At 52.5% G+C, this 18376-nt stretch overlaps 1 protein-coding gene across 1 annotated transcript in view; it reads right to left on the bottom strand.

The window, feature by feature from the left end:
* The window catches only part of SMAD3 (SMAD family member 3), a 60165-nt gene that overhangs the window by 5208 nt on the left and 36581 nt on the right, over positions 1 to 18376 (bottom strand). The window contains exons 5-8 of the mRNA XM_019647296.1: positions 16736 to 16786; positions 6650 to 6862; positions 4381 to 4518; positions 1714 to 1858 (exon numbers count right to left, since the gene is read on the bottom strand). Of these exons, the coding sequence (XP_019502841.1) occupies positions 1714 to 1858; positions 4381 to 4518; positions 6650 to 6862; positions 16736 to 16786 (547 nt within the window). The remainder of the gene's footprint in view (positions 1 to 1713; positions 1859 to 4380; positions 4519 to 6649; positions 6863 to 16735; positions 16787 to 18376) is intronic.

Here is an 18376-nt window from a genome sequence, read left to right as displayed (position 1 = left end):
GGAAGGGGCCGCACCCACCCGTTAGGCTGCTCTGTGTGCTGCCAGGTGGCAGTGACGTGGTGGGCCACACTGGACTGGGTGTGCTGGCACTATGTCCTGTGTGGTGATACAGTGCCCCAGGGAAAGGCTTCCACCACTAAGGGGCCTCTTCCCAGCACTTGAGGCTGGAGGGCTGTGCTGCCGCTGGCCTGAGGGCACCACCCTCCTTGCCTCGCCCCAGTGGAGAGCTGGAAATGAGCTTGCAGACCCGGCCCTGGGGTGCCCGCCTGATCTAAGTGCCTGAGTGTGGCCCTTTGGACCACAGTCTGAATATAAGAAGAACAAATGGGCCTCCTTGTGGCTCTTTTCCATTGGATCCATCTTTAAATATTTCCCTTCCCCACTAAAAAAAAATATATATATATTAATTTTCTAACCTTTCAACTCTTGTTCCCTAAGTGATTTCAACCAGGGCCAAAAGGTGGTCTAAGGCATTCCTGGGGCTAGACCTTTGGGCCTGGGCTAATCTGAGGCCATTATAACTGGGTTGTAAGTTCTCCTGAGGTCTGAGCACTTTGATCACTCAGTGGGTCACTCACCCCGGATCTCAAAGAGATGCCCACAGACCAAGGTGCTGTGTGCCCTGGCGCTGCGGGGCAGACACGGGGAACAGCAGCTAAAATACGGTAAATGGAAGAAGAGGATTTTACGGACCGAAATCCTCTAATGAGAATCTGACTTTCCATAAGTCATGCTCATCTGGATTTCATTATAAACAGTGGCCCAGAGCCAATATTGAAATGGGTTTGGCTCGGGTGCAGAATGACTGCAAAACAAAATGGATTCCAAACATCTGGAAAAATGAAGAGAAGGGGAGAAGAGCTCGCAAGGCGCGGGCTCCCGCTGACGTGTGGGTACCTCGGCGTCTGCCTCAGGAGCTGGGGGTGGGGATGTGAGGGGTGAGGGGAGCTGGAGGAGGGGTACACAGCCCTGCCTCTCAGGAAGCTCCTGCCCAGGTGTGAAACAGAAGGCACTGGATTCTCTCAGCCCAAACCAGAGTGGTCTGAGAGTCAACAGAGCAAACCAGACTGACCCCTGGCCAGTGTCAGGCTTAAACCGATATCTGAAATTCTAAGAGACATCACTGCTTTTCCCAGCAAGCCAACTTTGTTCCTTTATGACTACCCAGACCTCCTCCTCCTCCTTTCCCTGCTTATCAGTTATTTAATATTCTAGATCCTCAGGGTTACCCTAGTCAGAGATGGAACCACAGAGGAGGGATGGAACAAGGAGATGAAAACCTAACGCCCTGGAGAGGGTCGTCCTAGACCCATCTGCCCAAAATGAACCATGAGGGACAAGCCAAAAGAGCACACAGTTTTAGGGTCAGCCTTCCCGCTAACGATGTGACTTCGGGTAAGTCACTTTCCCTCCCTGGGCCTTAGTTCTCTCACCCACACAACGGGGATGATGCAATGTCCCCACCCCGAGTTGTGCTGAGGGTGACATGGAGCACGTGTGTTTACAGCGCATGAGGAGCGGGGAGGCGCTGGGCCAGCATCGCTCAGCTCTTCCTTATCGAGTGTGACTCGGCGCTGCCAGGCCTCTCTCTGATCCTTGGCCTCTGCCCTGCGGGCGAGGGCTGGCCTAGCTCATCTCTGAGGAGCACCTGCTCTGCTGCTCCAAGTCCCCTGCAGTCCCTGGACCCCGGCACCTGCGGCCCCCAGACCTGACCTGTACTCTGCCCCCCAGCCTTTGACGAAGCTCATGCGGATGGTGCACATGCGCGTCAGCTGGTACACGGCCTCAAAGCCCTGGTTGACGGACTGAGCCAGGAGGGCGGCGAACTCCTGGTTGTTGAAGATCTTCAGGTTGCATCCTGCCAACAGAACAGAAACAGCGCTTGTGGGGACCGAGGGCGGACATATCCGGTGCTCCCCTCCTGGCTAAAGCCATCCTGGGTCACCCAGAATAGAATAACTCACGCGGCTGAAATGGGACACAAAGTCCACGCTCAGCATCACGCTAGGGACAGGCCCACTTGGTCCCTGGCCCTTGAGCCATCGCCACTTCAGTGGGGGGGGGGGAGTCGGGGGGGTACAGCTGACACATGTGCGGCAGAGACGTAAAACACTGGCCTGCAAGCTCCAGCCCCTAGAGCTGAGGGATTGCTGGGGAAGCCTGGTAAAGGAGGCTGCCAAGAACAGGGGAGAAGGTTTGGAGAGGTGGACCCTGCCCTGGGTAAGGAGGCCAAGGCAGGGCTCCAGGGAACAGACAGGTAAGAGACCTGAGCTACAATGCCCACAGCCATGTGGGGTATGGCTAACCACCTAGGGAAGGAGACCACCTGGCCATTCCACAGGGGAGTGCTGACCGAGACGGGCCAGCTGAAAGGCTACTCAGTCTGCCATCCCATCAGGAAGTCAGCACAGGGTCCCAGGGCTCCTCCCACCGGGCCCCTCTGATGAATCCACCTCGTGCTGGGGCCAGGAGGGAGGGAGAGATCTGGGCCACATTGTGGCCTCCAGGCAAAAGGCTGGGTCGGGGTGACATTCACAGCAAAGTGAAGGTGCGTGTCTAACCCTCCAGGCAGTAAAACTAGAGAAAGGCACAAATAAAGTTTATAATAAATCTCTTGTTTGAAGTCCTGCCACCTGAGTGCCAGGAATGTGTCGACCAGAAAAATAAAGACAAAAGCACATGCTGGAAATGCCCAAAAGGTGAACTGAGGTGACATTTATTAATGGGCCAACGCCGGGCTCCTAATCGTATGGTGTGACTGGGCTGGTCACTTTCTCTTTGTAAGCCTTTGTCTCCGTTATAAAATGAGGGGCTGGCCTCGGAGGACCCTGAGCACTGACATTCCATGAGCTAAACACCACCACAGCCAACTTAGCCCTCACCGAAAAGATGTGGGGAGGGCTGGGGAAGGGAGTAGGCAAAATGCCAAGAATGCAACCCAGCTTCCTCCTCTGGCTTTCTCCAAGGGGAAGTGTGGGGAGGTAGGGCCAAAAGTGGGCTCTGGCCTCCAGCTGAGCCAAGAACAGAGGAGCACTAGGCTTGGGAGTCACAGTCCGAGGCTCATTCTGGCTTGGCCATTTATTAGCTGTGTGTCCTTGGGCATGTGGCTTAACCTCTCTGAACTTGTCTCAACATGCATCCTCACCTTAAGAGCCAGACGAACTGGAGAGGGCTAAGTGAGAGCAGAGATATAAAGGTACTTTGTAGACACAGCCACACAAACGACAGCTCTGGAAACGACAGCACTGTTATCATTTCAGACTGTTGGCATTCTTAAGTTGACCTGCCCATAACCCCCCACTCCACTATCATCTGCTACTCAGTGGGCAGGAAAAGACAGGCCACACGTGCACTGCAGTCAAGGGCCTGATCTGGGCTACATACTTCCAGCCAGTCAGAGACCATGTTCTATGGGCCACGTGCCCAGTGGCCGCATGCCATGTAAGAAGTGGGCTTTGGCTGGGCCTTCCTACCTTGGATTTCTAAGTGAAGAGGCTTTAGATGGGATCAGCCCCCTCCCTGGCCCTGCTGCCCAGGCCTGGCCCTGTCCAAGCCATCCTCTGGGTACAGCCTGACACCCCTTCTTGGAGTACAGGTGGAATTCATCAGCCCTGCTCAGAAAACCCTCAACAGTTCTCTGGAATAAAAGCATGTCTTTCCATGTCCTTCCATGGCCTGGACCCATTGTGCTTTCTAAACATTCCCCCTGCATCTCTTCTACACAGCCTCTCCTCCAGCCAGAGTGCTCCTCTACGTGCCCTGCCCTCCATCCCCCATATTGTTCCCTCTGCCTGGAACGCCCTCATGGTCCCCACCCCACCATCACCCTGTGCCTGATGCCTCTCCTCCAGGAAGACTTCCCTGATCCATCCCTACAGTTAAATGTGTTTTTCCCACTGGATCCAAGAGCACCTTACCTGTGCTGCTCACCTCATCTGTGCTAAGCACCCTCCCTTGTACTAAACCCATTCGCGTCTTAGTCTTGTACACTTAGCTGGTCTGTAAGGTCTGTGGGGACAGCAGCTGGGCTTCCTGCGCCCCTCCACCGGCACAGCACTGCATGCTGTGCTTGTTAGTGGGCAGGAGGGAGGGAGCTGCTTGAGTATCTATGCACACAGGGCAACGAGCAGGTACCCACGAGCGGGTGGGTCAAAGGCAGATCCGGCAGATGCTGCATCTGCTCCCTGCTGGTTCAGGGAGAGCACAGTACGGTAGTAAGGCACAGAGGAAACTCAGACAAAGTGCCTCCAGGTTGACAATGCAAACCCCGATGAGGAGAAAAGGTCAGGGGAAAAAACAAAAGCAACATCTGCAGTGTCCCAGGCATGCTCCACAGGGGCGTGGACCTCAGGGAAGGGGCGCGCGTGCAGGTGACGTTACCTGGTGGAATCTTGCAGACGGTGGCCGGGTGCCAGCCGTAGCGCTGATTACAGTTGGGGGACTGCACGAAGATGGCACTGTCGCTGAGGCACTCTGCAAAGACCTCCCCTCCGATGTAGTACAGCCGCACGCCTCGCCCTAGAGAGACTTGGGTCAGGCCGGACCAGGGAGCCTGGCCCCACACAGTGGCTCCAGGGCCAAATGCGGCTCGCAAAGTGGGCAGAGCTGCAGCAGACACTCCAAGTGTCTGGTTCTTTGCCCAAACCTAAACCCACATGGGGAATAATGGGCAATAGTGGGTTCCTAAAGCCGGAGGAGGCAAGTGACCAGAGAAAAGAGCATGAGGTAAGTTTCAATGACAGCCTCTGCCACTGACCAGCCACGAGTCTCAGTCAAGTTACGCCACCTCTGAGCCTCAGTTAAGATGGGGACAATAATAATACCTACCTCACAGGGTTGTTGTGAGACACACACAGTAAGTGCCTGCTAAGTGTTAGCTGCTACTGCTTCTACTAGTAGGTCCCCTCCCCTCAAAGACCCAGAAATTCAGCCAGTAACCCTGCAGAATCCTCCTGAGGCAGCAGACACCCCAGCAGCCCTTCGCTGCCGGGGTGGCTGAGTGCCATCCCCTGTACCTTTCTCCCCTCAGTGCATCTTTCTAAAACATTCCATAGGTTTATATCATTTACTTCTCCTTCATCTCTTAAATCCACTCCAGATGGACAAAAATTATTTTTAAATTGGCTCTGCAATGCAAGCAGTTACATAAACACTCCAACAATGAGCTCTCCATGCAGCCAGAGGGTGCTCCCTCCTCGCACGTGGGAAGGGCCCTGTTCCCACTCCTGGGGAAGAGGCCCCGAGGGCTGGAAAACGGAGATTTTACAGGCGCAACGTCTAATAGGATGGAAACCAGGTGACAGACTTACGGGCCACCGGAGGTTCTCCCTGCCTCCTCCTCCCACTCCTGTCCCACCCCCCACCTGCTCCCCATTTCTTCTTGGTTCAGTGTTATAGGACTTGGTGTCTCACAGACATGCAGGGTGCTGGTGGACTTGGGGTTCATAAGAGGGGCCGTGGTGCTATGTCCATCAAGAGCGGGAGGCAGGGGTTGAGGTGGGAAGCCCCAGATCCAAAGAACAAAAACATTTATTGTGTCATGGTCATTTTTGAAATATTTTAAAAATACAGAAAAGTATAGAAAGAATCAGTAACACCTGTGTATGTCACCCAGGATGAATATCTTTTTCAAAGTAAAAAGAAAAACAAAATGGGGAGGCCATCTGGGAAGGATGGTGGCTCAGTGACAGGGGCTGTTTGTCACCGACTGTGTCACACTTGCTGTGTGACCTCCCCCCCCCCCCCCGCCCCCGCCTTGCAGGGCTCTGCACCTTTCTGGGCATCAGATTATTTCCGGAGAATAAGCACGCTAGCCTAGACCCACGGCTTCCAAACTTTTCTTCTTAAACTATAAAAATCCTCTCTTCAAATGCACCTTCTGTGAATGCCCAAGATATAACAAAGGAGCAGGGGTGCTCTGGTTCACATGGGCCAGACCCCCTGCTGCCCTGCCCAGCTGCTGGCTTTGCTCTTGGCATTGGAGCCCTCGGTCAACACCAGGGGCTCTGGACGATGTCTGAGAATCCCCCACATATCTCTATGGCCCTTCTAAGTTGCTCTGGATCACAAAATGATGAATATCCTTAGTGTGATAATTTTATGAGCAAACCAAGTGATAAGTATCAAGGCTTCATCCTCCCTAAACTAAGCGATCTTTTACTATGTTCTGGGTGTTAGAAGGCAGAATGTCAGCAGCAGTGGTGTTCCAGCAGTGGGCAAGTCTTAACTTGCTACCTTTTCTAAGTTTTCTAGAATAATCACACATGAAATCACAAATAAAAGATCACTCCTCCAAGACAAATTATCTACTTACCTACCTATCGGTAATTCAAGGGTACATTTATTAAGAGAACTGCATATGTTGCCTTTCCCTATAGATTCCCCTTTCTTGTCCCCTGAAGTGAAGTGTTTTCCTCTATGGCTTTCAAGTTTTCAGAGATGAGCTGTGTCTCTGAGTGAGAATGACTAAACAACCTGAACTCTACCTGTCTGACCCTAAACAAGACAATGCAGGATTTGGGGGTGGAGGTAGGGGGTATGAGTCCTCTCCCCAGTTCCCAGCAGGAAGTGGGCTGGGTCCTGTGCCCAGGCTGGGCTGGGGCCGTGGCATAGGGAAGGATGGGTAATGCAGCCACCCCTTGGCCCTTACCGATGTGTCTCCGTGTGAGTTCCACGGCCGCGTTCCTGTTGACATTGGAAAGTAGCCCTAGGCAGAAGCGCTCTGAGTTGGAGGGGTCGGTGAAGCCATCCACGGTCATGGATGGCTGCGAGGCATGGAATGTCTCCCCGACGCGCTGGTTCAACTCGTAGTAGGAGATGGAGCACCAGAAAGCCGGCTCGCAGTAGGTGACAGGCTGCAGGTCTAAGAGACAGGCAAGGCTGCTGGGTCAGTGGTGTCCCCAGGTCCCTGCTCCTCCCTGGGGCCCCCTGGAAGACTGCTTCTCCACCTCTCAGAGGGTATTATAATCCCTGCCCTCATGCTTTTTATCGTTAAGCACTTGCAGGATCTGATGGGACACATTACAAGGTGTTTGGAGAAGCATTCTACCAGGCCTGCCACACTTCATTTAGCTTTAGCTTACAAAGACCCTGTCCCGCCTGGCCTGGCCTTCAGTTGAAACACTCTTCAGGGAAGTGCTGGGCCAAACCTGTAGAGGGCCAGGCATCAACCAGCACCTGGGCAAACACACGGGACAGGCTCAGCACGCTCACTGCAGTCAGGCCACGTCCCCTGTGCTGTCACCTCCCAGCCTCTCTTCCAAGGTCCTCGAAGTAACCCATGCTGATCTCTGCCCCCCGCCCCCAAAGAGCAGTCAGCTTTTGTCTCTCTCTGCCTGGTCTTGGGCAAACTCCTAGCTTGCCAAGCAGCGGTATCCAAGCCTGTAAAATGACAAGGCTGGCACAGCCCAAGGGGCTCACTGCCATGCTCAGCATTGGCAACCACACAGGCCCCAGGAGTTGTCTGCACAGTGACCAGGTCCATCTCTCTTATTACAGAAACTATCTTCCAGATGTACCCAGATGCCATCTGTCAGGAGTGGCGAATACTCAAACTCACCTAAAGGATATTCTGAATTTGTCCTAGCTGTCAGCCTGTGGTGTCCATCAAGATCTCCTCACAGCAAAACTGCCACCTTGTGAGGGGTTGGTTCTCTGTCTCAGAAGGGTTGGGAACCCTTGAAATAGAGGTTTCCCCTCCCATGATCTCACATCACCTTTCCCGTCCTTAGTCTTTCCTCCCTAGCCTTTTCTGTCACCTCCAGCCATTCTGGGCTCCACAGCTGCCCAGGCACCCCTGCCTCCTCCTGCCCATCTCGGCATCATCTCTCACCTCAGCGGGTCCGTCCTCTTAGCCCTGAGTCAGCCTTCATCGTGCTCACGTTCTAACAGAATTTCCCAGCACTCCAGCCTCTTCCAGCTGCTTCTCTGCACTGCACTTCTCCCGCCTGGGCTGGGAGCGCTAAGGTCCACCCCGCCCTGTTCTCTGCCTGCTTCAATCCCACCCATTTGTTGGAGAGTCAGGGAATCTCCTGCTCATTCTCGCTCCGCCATCTCGGCCCTCCAGCCTGGATCATTCACTCTGGCTCCTATATATTTGGGGCCTCCTGGTTACTTAGGGTATGTCTTTGTGGGAGCTGGTAAAAGGGACAAGACGAGCTGGCCAGGCCACGTCTCCACACTGGCCCGAGAGCCCTGTTCACTGCCTCTCGGGCAACACCCCAGGGCAAGAACCCACCAGGAAGCTCTGCTCACCAGACCTCTGCAAGTGTGTAAAGCCCAAGAGAGAACAATCAGAAGCTGTCCTGAGAGGGGCCTGGTGCCCTCTGCAGAGCCAAGCGGCCCTGATCTCCTTCTGGGGTCTACACCCGGGATCCCCTCTCAGGGTAAGGAGACTGCTACCATACCAGGAGGAACCGCAGGCTGGTAACATCCCTGTTTTCAACACACACCCACAGAGTGTCAGCTGGAGGGTTAGGAAACCTAGCTCAGGTTTCTCAACCTTGGCATTATTGACAGTTTGGGCCAGACACTTCTTTGTTTGGGGGGGAAGGGTGATTCTGTACATTATAGGATGGTTAGCACCATCCCTGGCGTCAACCCACGAGATGCCAACAGCACCCATCCATCTCACCCTCCCAAGCTGTGACAATAAGAAATGTTTCCAGGCATTGTGAGATGTCTTTTAGGGGACAAATAGCCCCTGGTTGAAAATTACTGCCCTAGATGTTAACCAGGTCATGGAGCACAAGCTTTAAAGCCAGGTGGACTGAAGTTTATTCTCCGCTCCAGCAGAGATTAGCTATATGAGGGTGAGCAAACCAGCTTCCCCGTCCTCTGCCCCCCAGCCACCTGAGTGGAGAAGCTTCTTTACCACTAGGTGCTATTTGTGGATGGACTGAGATAACTCAGATGAAGTGCAGGGCACGCACCAAGCACTCAAGAAATGGTGTTAATAATTCTGTGATTAGTTGAACTCGAGAACATCCTGTTCCTGTCCTGACCTCCATCACAAGAGGGGCAAAGTGTCCTTGCCCCTTTCCTCTCTTCCCAGGGTGGAGTAAGGGAAGGCAGGAGATCTGATGGGGAGTAGGGGAGGGGGCAGGGGAGTGACAGGGTAGCAGCGACCTCGGCCTGTGGCCTGTGCCCCTGAGGTTGGGTTGAGCCACTGAGGTTGGGTTGAGCCACGTCAGCCATATCCGGCTCAGGCTTTGTTAGATGCCTCAGCATTCCAATGAGATAAGCTATATTCTAAACAATGTGGTCACTAAAATGTGAGCAATGTTGCTTTGGAAACCTTAAAAGAAAAAAAATCCAAGTGTAATCCAAGCATTCGAAGCGGTCCGGCAGCATGTCAGGGTAAGAGGTACTGGGGAAGGGCTGCTGGCCACCAACTGCCCACAGGCTGGCTCTGCTGACTTTGCCGTGTGGCCTAGGAGACGTGGCCTCTCCCTAGCCTCAGTTTCCCAGTCTGAACAGTGTCTGCAGTGTACCAGAAGACGTCTAAAGCAGACCATCTAAGTCACTGTACTTTTGGCACGGGTCAGCCTGAAGAGGCAGATGAGCGCCGGCGCTGGCTTTCCCAGCAGAGCACAGAACAGCAGACGGTCCTCATTCCCAAATTATAAAGCCTTGTCCAGCACCCCCTGGGCTTAGTCCAGGCAGAAGAGAGCGAACTAGGCTCCCGAGAACACAATGACACAGCCCACCTGCTAAAAGAAGAAAAGCCATCCATCGGGTGACAAGGGGCCTGGAACCTCACTCTGGGGAAGTGTGGGCTTCAAGATGGCTCAGAATCAGAGAGGAGCTTAGGGTCCTAGCCCAAGAGACCCTCCCAAGTAGATCTGAGCCCTTATCCAAACATCCCTGTAATTGCAGACACACACTGGACAGTGTTGTGGAAACACTGGACGCAGGAGCCTGACACGTAATTAAGAAGATGCTAGTTTGGGGAGGCAGTGCCATCAGGCCAAGACAGTCTGCAGGCTGCCATTGCAGGGAGGGCTGTTTGGACAAGCTGACCTGCATTGAGAACTGGAACAGCACCACATTTATGCCGCACATTTATGATTTTCTGCAAATAACTAGAAGCCAGCCCCGCCTTCTACCTCTCTCCCTCCCATCACCCCTCAGCTGCTTCCTCAAGGCACTTCTGCAAGAGGAGCTGCAGACCAAAAAGTAGGATGACCACCTCTGGGTTCTGCCTTGAATGGCACTTTATTTTTAAACTGCACAAATGCCCTCATTTCACTTCCACCAAAGGACTTATCCATATCACAGTTAAGGGCAAGAGAAACAAAAAAGTCAGGACCTTGGAAAAGAGAAGACTATAAATGGGATAACCATGAGATTATAGCTACTGAAAAACACTCAGCTTGCTCTGAGCTTCCTGGCAGACAAAGCAAAAAGGGAGCATAATACGCCACAAGGCTCTGGTTGGTGGACAGACAATTCTTACTAGTCCTGCCGGGGAAACAAAGCTTGTCCTCACACTAAATCTTACAAGAAGTCTGGCAGGTGTTAACCCCTCCCCCACATCAATCAATCAAGCCAGCCAGTCAGCCCTGATTTCAAGAGTTTCTCCACAAATGCAGACGTGATTTTACATAAGGTTGCTACCTGAAAAGGACCTGATGACATGCCAGTCAAAGGCTCCTCTGGGAGGACGACTCTATAGGGGTAAGGTGACATGCCCCAAATGGAGAGTGGTTTTGTTTCTCCAGGCCAAGGACTTGGCACACCTGGAATGGCAGACAATGGCAAGTGCCCAGGTCCTTCCCTTCAAGCGGCCCTGCTCCCAGCCAGACTGCTGAGTCTGTGCTAATCTCTGTTCCTGGAGCAGAGGTGTTGGAGACACAGGAACCTCCAGCTCCAGCCGCTCTCGGCCCCCTGCCCCCATCAGTGTGGTGTCGGCCAGACTTCTCGAGTGGCATGGGGCACTTAATTCATGACTGGCCCCCTGCCAGCCTTACACATTGGCTGGCTTCAGTTTTGAGCGCTATTCCAAGCTGGCATGGACTTTCTGTTTTGTTTAAGGAAAAGAAAACAGAATAAAACCCAGAAGGCAACACTTGGATTAAGGGATGCCTATTAAAAACATGTGCAAGAAATCCAAATCCGGTAAAGAAGGCGGGGGGGGAGGCCAGAGGGGAAATTAACTTTCTACTATAAATCGAAAGCAGGGAGCGGGCAAAGGCCAGCAGCGCTGACACTGCGGGGCTAAAAGGCAACCCTGGAAGGACTAGCTTCCTCGGGGCCCTGCTCACTGTGGGAGCAGCTCTACCCTGGCCCAGGAGTCTCCAATCCCCATGTGCCTTCATGCTGGCAGATCTTAGTCCTTGCTGTTCCCTGCGTGGGCTGCCCGGTCCCAACCTTCAGGGCCCAGCTCACGTGGCTGTGAAACATTGCCTCACCCCTCCTGTAGGATGAGCTCCTGTGTCTGAGCCACCTGTGCACCTGAGGGTTAGTTCCTGAGCACCGGGGCCAGCTGTGTGGGACACAGCTGAGGCAACCGGGACACCGATTCCAACCTACCTCACTAAGGATGAGGGCAACGCACCAAGGTGTACACAGAAAGAACACCACGTGCTTTCATCCTAGGACCAGTTTACTGAGACCAAGAATAGTGGCAAAGTCTCATACCCTGGGAATGCGAGGGTACAGTGGCAGCAGACGTCTTGTCATTAAGATGCCTGTGATTTCCCAAGTTTACAGAAGATCAGAGGCTAAGGAGGCCTTTAAAAAAGCCTTGAGCGGCAGCAGGAAGACACCTGAAACTGGACACCTGTCCTGTAACCTGGATCCCTGTCCTCTGTCAGGGGCCAGGGGTCCTCCTGCTGTCCGGCCAGCCTGGCCCCTCTCTCTTGGCAGGAGAGGGAGGCACGCTCTGCCTGAGGCACTCTGGGAAACCATCACCTCCTTAAGCTCCAGCTCTGCGGCCGCTCCAGGGTACTCCCTGGAATCGTGTTTCCCTTGGTCGAGGCCCATCCTGAAATGTCTCACTTTAAAGCAGAGAACAACTTACTCACCAGCAGGATCCAGCTCGTTATCTTTTTCTCTCTCTTCACCTCCCCCCTCCTTCCCCTCAATTTTCCCCAATCCTTCTGATTTAAATGCTTAGGAAATTCCAGGTGACTCATCCAGCACCATGTGTAATAACAGGAACATCACCTGCTCACATCCCTTCCCTGAAAAACAAAGCCCTGGGGTCGCTCAGAGCCTCTGGCAGGAGGCTGAGCTGGCCCTCAGTCACACACTGGGGATCCCACGAGTCACCACAAGTGACTTTGCTGTGGCAGGAAGCCTGACCTATTGCCTGGAGTGGGGAGGAAGTGAAGAAGGAGCCAGGTGGCTTATGCTTCATTTCTTTTTGTATAATTTCTCTACAAGAAATAATCAGATGTCCTGAGATTCGCCATCTTTCTCTAGGAAGAGCTCACTAGGTGCCTCTCATCCTACCATTTGGGACATAAAGGCCCAAGAAGAAGAAATGCAGAAGCTGCTACTGCCTGCCCCTCCCCAACACCTCCCCCTGCCGCCCATTTATTTGCCTTTCAGCTCACTGCTGACCCACCTCAGCCTCCACCTCTCCCCATACCTGCTCTCCAAGGGATGCCCTTGAACTCCTGACGTCAAACTGAAGGCCTCTTCTTACATCTGACTTCGCATCTCTGCAGGCCCTGCCCTAGCACCTCCCTCACTACCTCCCCACCGAGTGCTGTGGCCCCATCCTCCACCTAACCCTCAGCCTCTTCCCTAACCCCTGTCCCTCCCTGAGGGGGGCCCCATGGCCTGACTTGGACTCTCTTTTCTTCTCGAGCTTGGTCTCCCTCTCCGCTGAATTCATTTACTCCCCTGACTTCAGTCGAACCTTCATCAGTGTTTCCAAAATGAGATCTATGGATGGTCAATGAGATTGTAAGAGGACAGTGTTCCAATAGTGATCAAATGGATGGGAGACACGCTGATCAAACAGGGTCCTTTCTGCAAGACTTCTCAGAGATGTCACTATGCCAGTGCCCTGGGCGCCCAGGAGGGGTATAATATAGGCTTTCAAACTCACTTGATGGCAAAATCCTGTCTCTCTGACCCCACTTTGGGAAAGGCTGTCACATGCACTAATGGCTTCCAAATCTGCACCTCCAGCAGGGGTCTCTCTCCTGACTGTTGGCTGCTTCTCGACACAGTTAAACAAAGGCAACTCACGCGTCATCTTCCAATCCAAACCCATCTCATCTCCTGGGTGTCCTGCTCAAGTTAAGAGGCCTCAGCAGCTAATGCTGATCAATAAATCCTGCTGATCCATGGCTCTCTCTCAAATGCCCTCTCCTCGCCCAGCTGCCATTTCTCTAAAGCTTTCATCTTAGCATCTCTCAGTGCTACAGCTGCCTGAGAGAGAGAGAGAGAGAGGGAGAGAATGTATGTGTTTGGGGGGGTTGCCGCCAATAATTTCCCCTAGAACTTAAATTTCATATGGTGGCCAGATAAATCTTTATGAAGCTGTCATCAGATAACCACTCGCCCCACTCCAAAATCCACCTACAACTTGATTCTGTAGGCAAGACGGGGCAAAACATAAGCATGGCATTCAGGGCTCTTTTCTTAGTGCCCCACCAGCCCTCTCAGCCTCATCTTCTTCACTGTGCCTCTCAACATGCCAACCAACCACAGTGCCAGCTGTCCTCAGAGCTCACCCTGCCCTGTCATGCCATTCCTTCCATCTACAGTGTCCTTCCCTCCTTCTCCATCTCACGGTCCTTCAGGGTCCAGCTCACACACGTCACCACAACTCTGAGGTCTTCCCACCCCATCCGGCACCATCCTCCTTGGCATATACAGTTCCTCCCTCCTTTGTGCTTTCTCCCTTGGCATCTGGCACAGTGCATCCTAGGTGGACACGGACACCTCTAGCCACTCCACCAGACTGTGACTCCTACGTGCCCGCCGCAGCTCTGAAACCCCAGCATCGATACATCCTGGGAATTCAGCCAGTGTGGACCGAATGAATGATACACAGGAGACACTGGCAACCCTGGGTGCGTATCCCCACTGGAATGCCATCATCACCTCCTCTAACCCCTCAGCGTATTTCGGCCGCACCCACTTCTTGTTTTATAATTAGGTATGGCCCTGCCTTATTTATCCCAGCAAGGCCATAAGCACCTTGATGGAAGGGTCTGGAGTCCTCTTCAAATCCACCCCCACCCTCACCCCTGCACACAGCAACCGGGCAGAAAATGCCTCGTGAACAAATAAGGAAGAGACAGGCAAGTGGGCAGGGCTCCCACCCAGGGACCACATGGGACACAGGGTCCTCCACCTGACGTGTGTCCCCAACTATAAGCTAATAAATGCCCTTCTTGAGCCCTGATCTTCTGCGTGAGGGGAATGGGGCAGGGGGGGGCTGATCTAAATGACCCAGCAAGGCAGCGTCCTGCTGCAGACGGGAATATAGGCTCTGGATCCCAAAGGCCTGAGTTCCAAGCCAGCTTCTCCATTTACTAGCTGCGTGACCTGGGGCTAGTTAAGCAGTCTGCCCCTTGGTTTCCTAATCTATAAAGTGAAAAATTACAATACCACTATCTTCTACAGTTGTTACGAAGATCGGCACGAAGCACTCTGAACCACACTCAATAAACGCTAAGTTCGCAAGAAATGTTTGCCATCATTATCACCATCCTCTCCTTTCCTACCAGCCATGAGGCCAGGCGCCTATGAGATTTTATGGGTGGGACGAAGCCAACAGTTCTCAATAGGTGAAGGTGAGGGTATGAAGGCTCATCAAGCAGACAGGAAGCTGGGCCTGTCAGCACCCATGTCTCATCATGAGTCCTAACCCTGACTCGTCAACTGACTCGTCCCCCCATGCAGATCTTTCCAGCAGAGTGTCACCCACTCTGCCTGCCAGGCTCCGGGGCTGCTCCCTCCTTTGGAAGAAATGACCTAAGAATTCTCAGCCCTCGGGCAAGGGGCCTGAGGATCAGGGCAGCAGGGAGGGAGAACTGCAGCCAACAGGGCACACTGCCTTCAGTCCAAGTTCAAGCACCATCTTGATTCCTGGTCCACACTATCCAGAGAGAAATTCACAGCAAACTACCACCTGGGGCAACTGTCAGTCTGAACTACTGAGTCAGACAGCGGGATTTCAAAGGTGAGGGCCTGCTCCAAAGCCTGTCTTACTGACAGTGCTGCCATGGACACGGTGGGGTAAAATGGTGGGATAACATTAAATTCAAGCCAGCCAACCACAAGAGCAGAAAGCCCAGAATCAAGGGCACACAATCATGGCCTTTAATTTCTCAAGTATTAACATAGCTTCTAGCCTTCAGAGTTTGTTTTTAATAACTCAATCAGTCCTCTCACATCAGGAATTTGACCTTCCCTCTGCAAAAAAACCAACACTCACAGTGATATTATTTTTGACAAAGATGTTAAAACAGATTCCCCAAAGTCACATTTCACAGTGCCCACTTGTCAGCCTGTATTAAAGGGTTTTCGAGCATCACCCAATGTTCCAAAGGATGACTTTCTTCATCTGATGCCATCAGTCATGGACTGGAAACAACTGGGGACAAAAGCCAGGCCAATCCCCTTTGATTCATCAGGCTTGGCTATTAACTATTTCTTTTCCTGAGCCACACATTAAACCCCAGCAGTAAAGGCCAAAACAGAAATCAAACTCACATTTTTCTAAAACTATCAGACAAGCACATAAAAAAATTCCCCTCAGGGCTGGCTGAGTGGCTCAGTTGGTTAAGAGCTCGCTCAAGAGTTTGAGCTCTGAGCAACAGCGGTTCGAGTCAGCCCGAGCTGAGCAGCCGTGAGCTGCCAACAGGTGGCGGGATGGCTCAGCTAAAAAAAAAAAAAAAAAAAAAATTCCCCTCAATAAAAACAAAATGGGTGTTTCATTTGTTCTGAGCCTTTCTGCAGGCCCCACACCAGAGCTGGAGCTTGCTCTGGAGTAGAAAAGCGAATCGCAGAAACACTGACCCAGAAGTGCCACCCCTGAGGGAAGGTAATGGAAATGATGGTCTAGCTGCTCCAAAGCACCATGAGATAATGCAAAATGATAAACAAGGCATCGAAATACAGAAATGTGTTTGCAAAATAACATAAAGAGAAGAAAAGAAATGAAAAAGTGGATATGCGCTCTGATCTCAATGACAAGGCACGGCTGTATACGCCTGATCCGCAAACATCAAAAGGGCTATGCTAAAACAAAAACAGTGTTTTGGGATGAAGAGAGATGGTGGGCAATGTTGTTTTTTTCTTCAAATTCTTTATATGTTGCTGTTTTAAATAAAAACTACATCATTGCAAGATGAAACAATCAGATAAAAACCCAAACAAGTGTATCTGACACAAGTCTACCACAGTCAGGGGCTGGAGTCTGCACTGCTGCCTGGGGCATTGCATCCAGCCACACACTAGCCTTGGCTGACCAGAGACCCTTGTTTCCTGAGCATGAGATTTGGGGAATTTTCACTCACTCACATCTAACTGCCACGGAGGGGAAACACAAACCTGGCATATGGTTGCCTTTCCTGCCACCACTGTTCTCAGGTTTCCCCTCCTGTGGGTGACCCTAGAATCCCTGTAACCAGAAACCTGATGGGATGGCTGAGCTGGCCAATGGTGGGGCGTTGGGAGTGGAGACTCACCTTTAGGATCCCCTCCCCACACCGGCCAGGGCTGCAGCTAGAGGGGGTTACAGTTGTGTGGACAAGGAAACACTTACCCAAGTTACTGTGTGCTGGGGACATCGGATTCGGGGACAGGTTTGGCGAACCTGCGAGGTGAGACACAGGTGTTAGACTTCGTAAAGGACTCTTGGCGGGAGAGCCCAATTACTGACTGCTTACACCGAGGTGTGGCAACTCAACACAGCAGGAAGAAACCCTGGGCTGAGCCTCCAAGACCCAGGAGAAGGTCTAACGCCACATCCTTGCCTGTAATTCTCCTTCCCAGGCCCTGGGTTCTTCATCTGTGGAACGAATGGATGAGTGGATAATCTCAAGGTCTCTGTCACAGCTTGAGACCCGAGCACAGGGCTGCTAAGTTTCCAACTAAGGAACACTGACCTTACACCATACTGACCCTCCCTGTTAACTATGCCTCCCAGGAAAATGAGAAGGGGGGCAGGAGGGGGGAAGCCCCCTCCCCAGCTCCTCAAAGACCCAGGCAGTGAAGGCTAGCCCTCCCACACAGGTGGGGCCTCGGCTGGTCACACACCACCAGTCACTGCTCTCAGTGGCTCAGGCACCTGGAAATATCAATCCAGACCTTTCCCCAAGTTCCAGGAAACTCATCAAACTGCCTTAGAAATCCCACAACTCAGTGACCAGACTGATATTTTATTCAAGACATAATGCTGCATGTGGGAAAAAATCCAAACCTACCCAATTCTTTCTATTCTATTATCTTCTCTCTACCCCTCACCCCCAGAAAAATCAATCAATCAATCAATCAAGCCCACATGGCATCAACCTTCCAAAAAACAAGTGGCTGCCTTTCCACAGAGCAACACTGGGCACCTCCCTCCTTTGTCCCTGTGCCCATGGGGCTATGGAGAGTTATTTATTTATTAACAGCCTTGTGGGGCCGGCTCCATCCTGAAATTTACCAGTCCTCAAGGCTGGGCCTCACGCATATGCCTCCTTGAGCTGTTAATAGGGGTCCTACTCCTGCCATGGGTTTCTTTTTCTCCCCCAGCACCCAGTTCATCCAGGGATGTGAAGGGTCCCAGAAGCAGCAGAGCTCCCAAATCCCCACAGGGTCGCACAGGCCACCATGCATCAGCTCTTCGGCTTTGGCAAAGGGGTTTACCCTCTTTGAGCCTTGACTCTTTCCCTCGGGTATAAAATGGGGATAATACAGTCTATTGTGTGACTTACGGAAATGAAGTGAGACCGTGCATATAAAAATGCCTGGACCGTGCCTGGTACATAGTGAAGGCACCCCACAAGTGTCATTTTCCTGCTTTCCGGTGGTTTATGAAGACCCAGGAAGGCTGTGGGACCTTCTCACTGATCCGAACGGGTGTGCGTGTGTATGAGGGGAGGGAGACACAGGGCTGGACAAGGTGATCCTGGGGCTCCAACTGGGACGCCGCCCCATTTCAGCTGTCCATGAACAGCTGGACCATGAGCAACTGGACTGGTGTCCAAAAGGACAACTTTGAGTGAGAAACACCGAATAAATAGGAGCCGCCACCCACCCACCCACAAGCCGGCTGGCGTCTACAAAGCCCAGTGTCTACTTTCGATACATCACTGATGTTCACAAGAGGGCCCTGCAAATACACTTACGGGAAGAGCGGAAGAAGGGAGAGGGGACAGAGAAAATGGGGCAGAAAGGGGAGGGAGGATGAGGAAGCACC

Source organism: Hipposideros armiger, unplaced genomic scaffold (assembly GCF_001890085.2).
Source record: "Hipposideros armiger isolate ML-2016 unplaced genomic scaffold, ASM189008v1 scaffold_110, whole genome shotgun sequence".
Taxonomy (NCBI): Eukaryota; Metazoa; Chordata; class Mammalia; order Chiroptera; family Hipposideridae; genus Hipposideros; species Hipposideros armiger.
The sequence above is the reverse complement of the archived record's forward strand: the minus strand, read 5'-3'. Positions and strand labels throughout refer to the sequence as shown.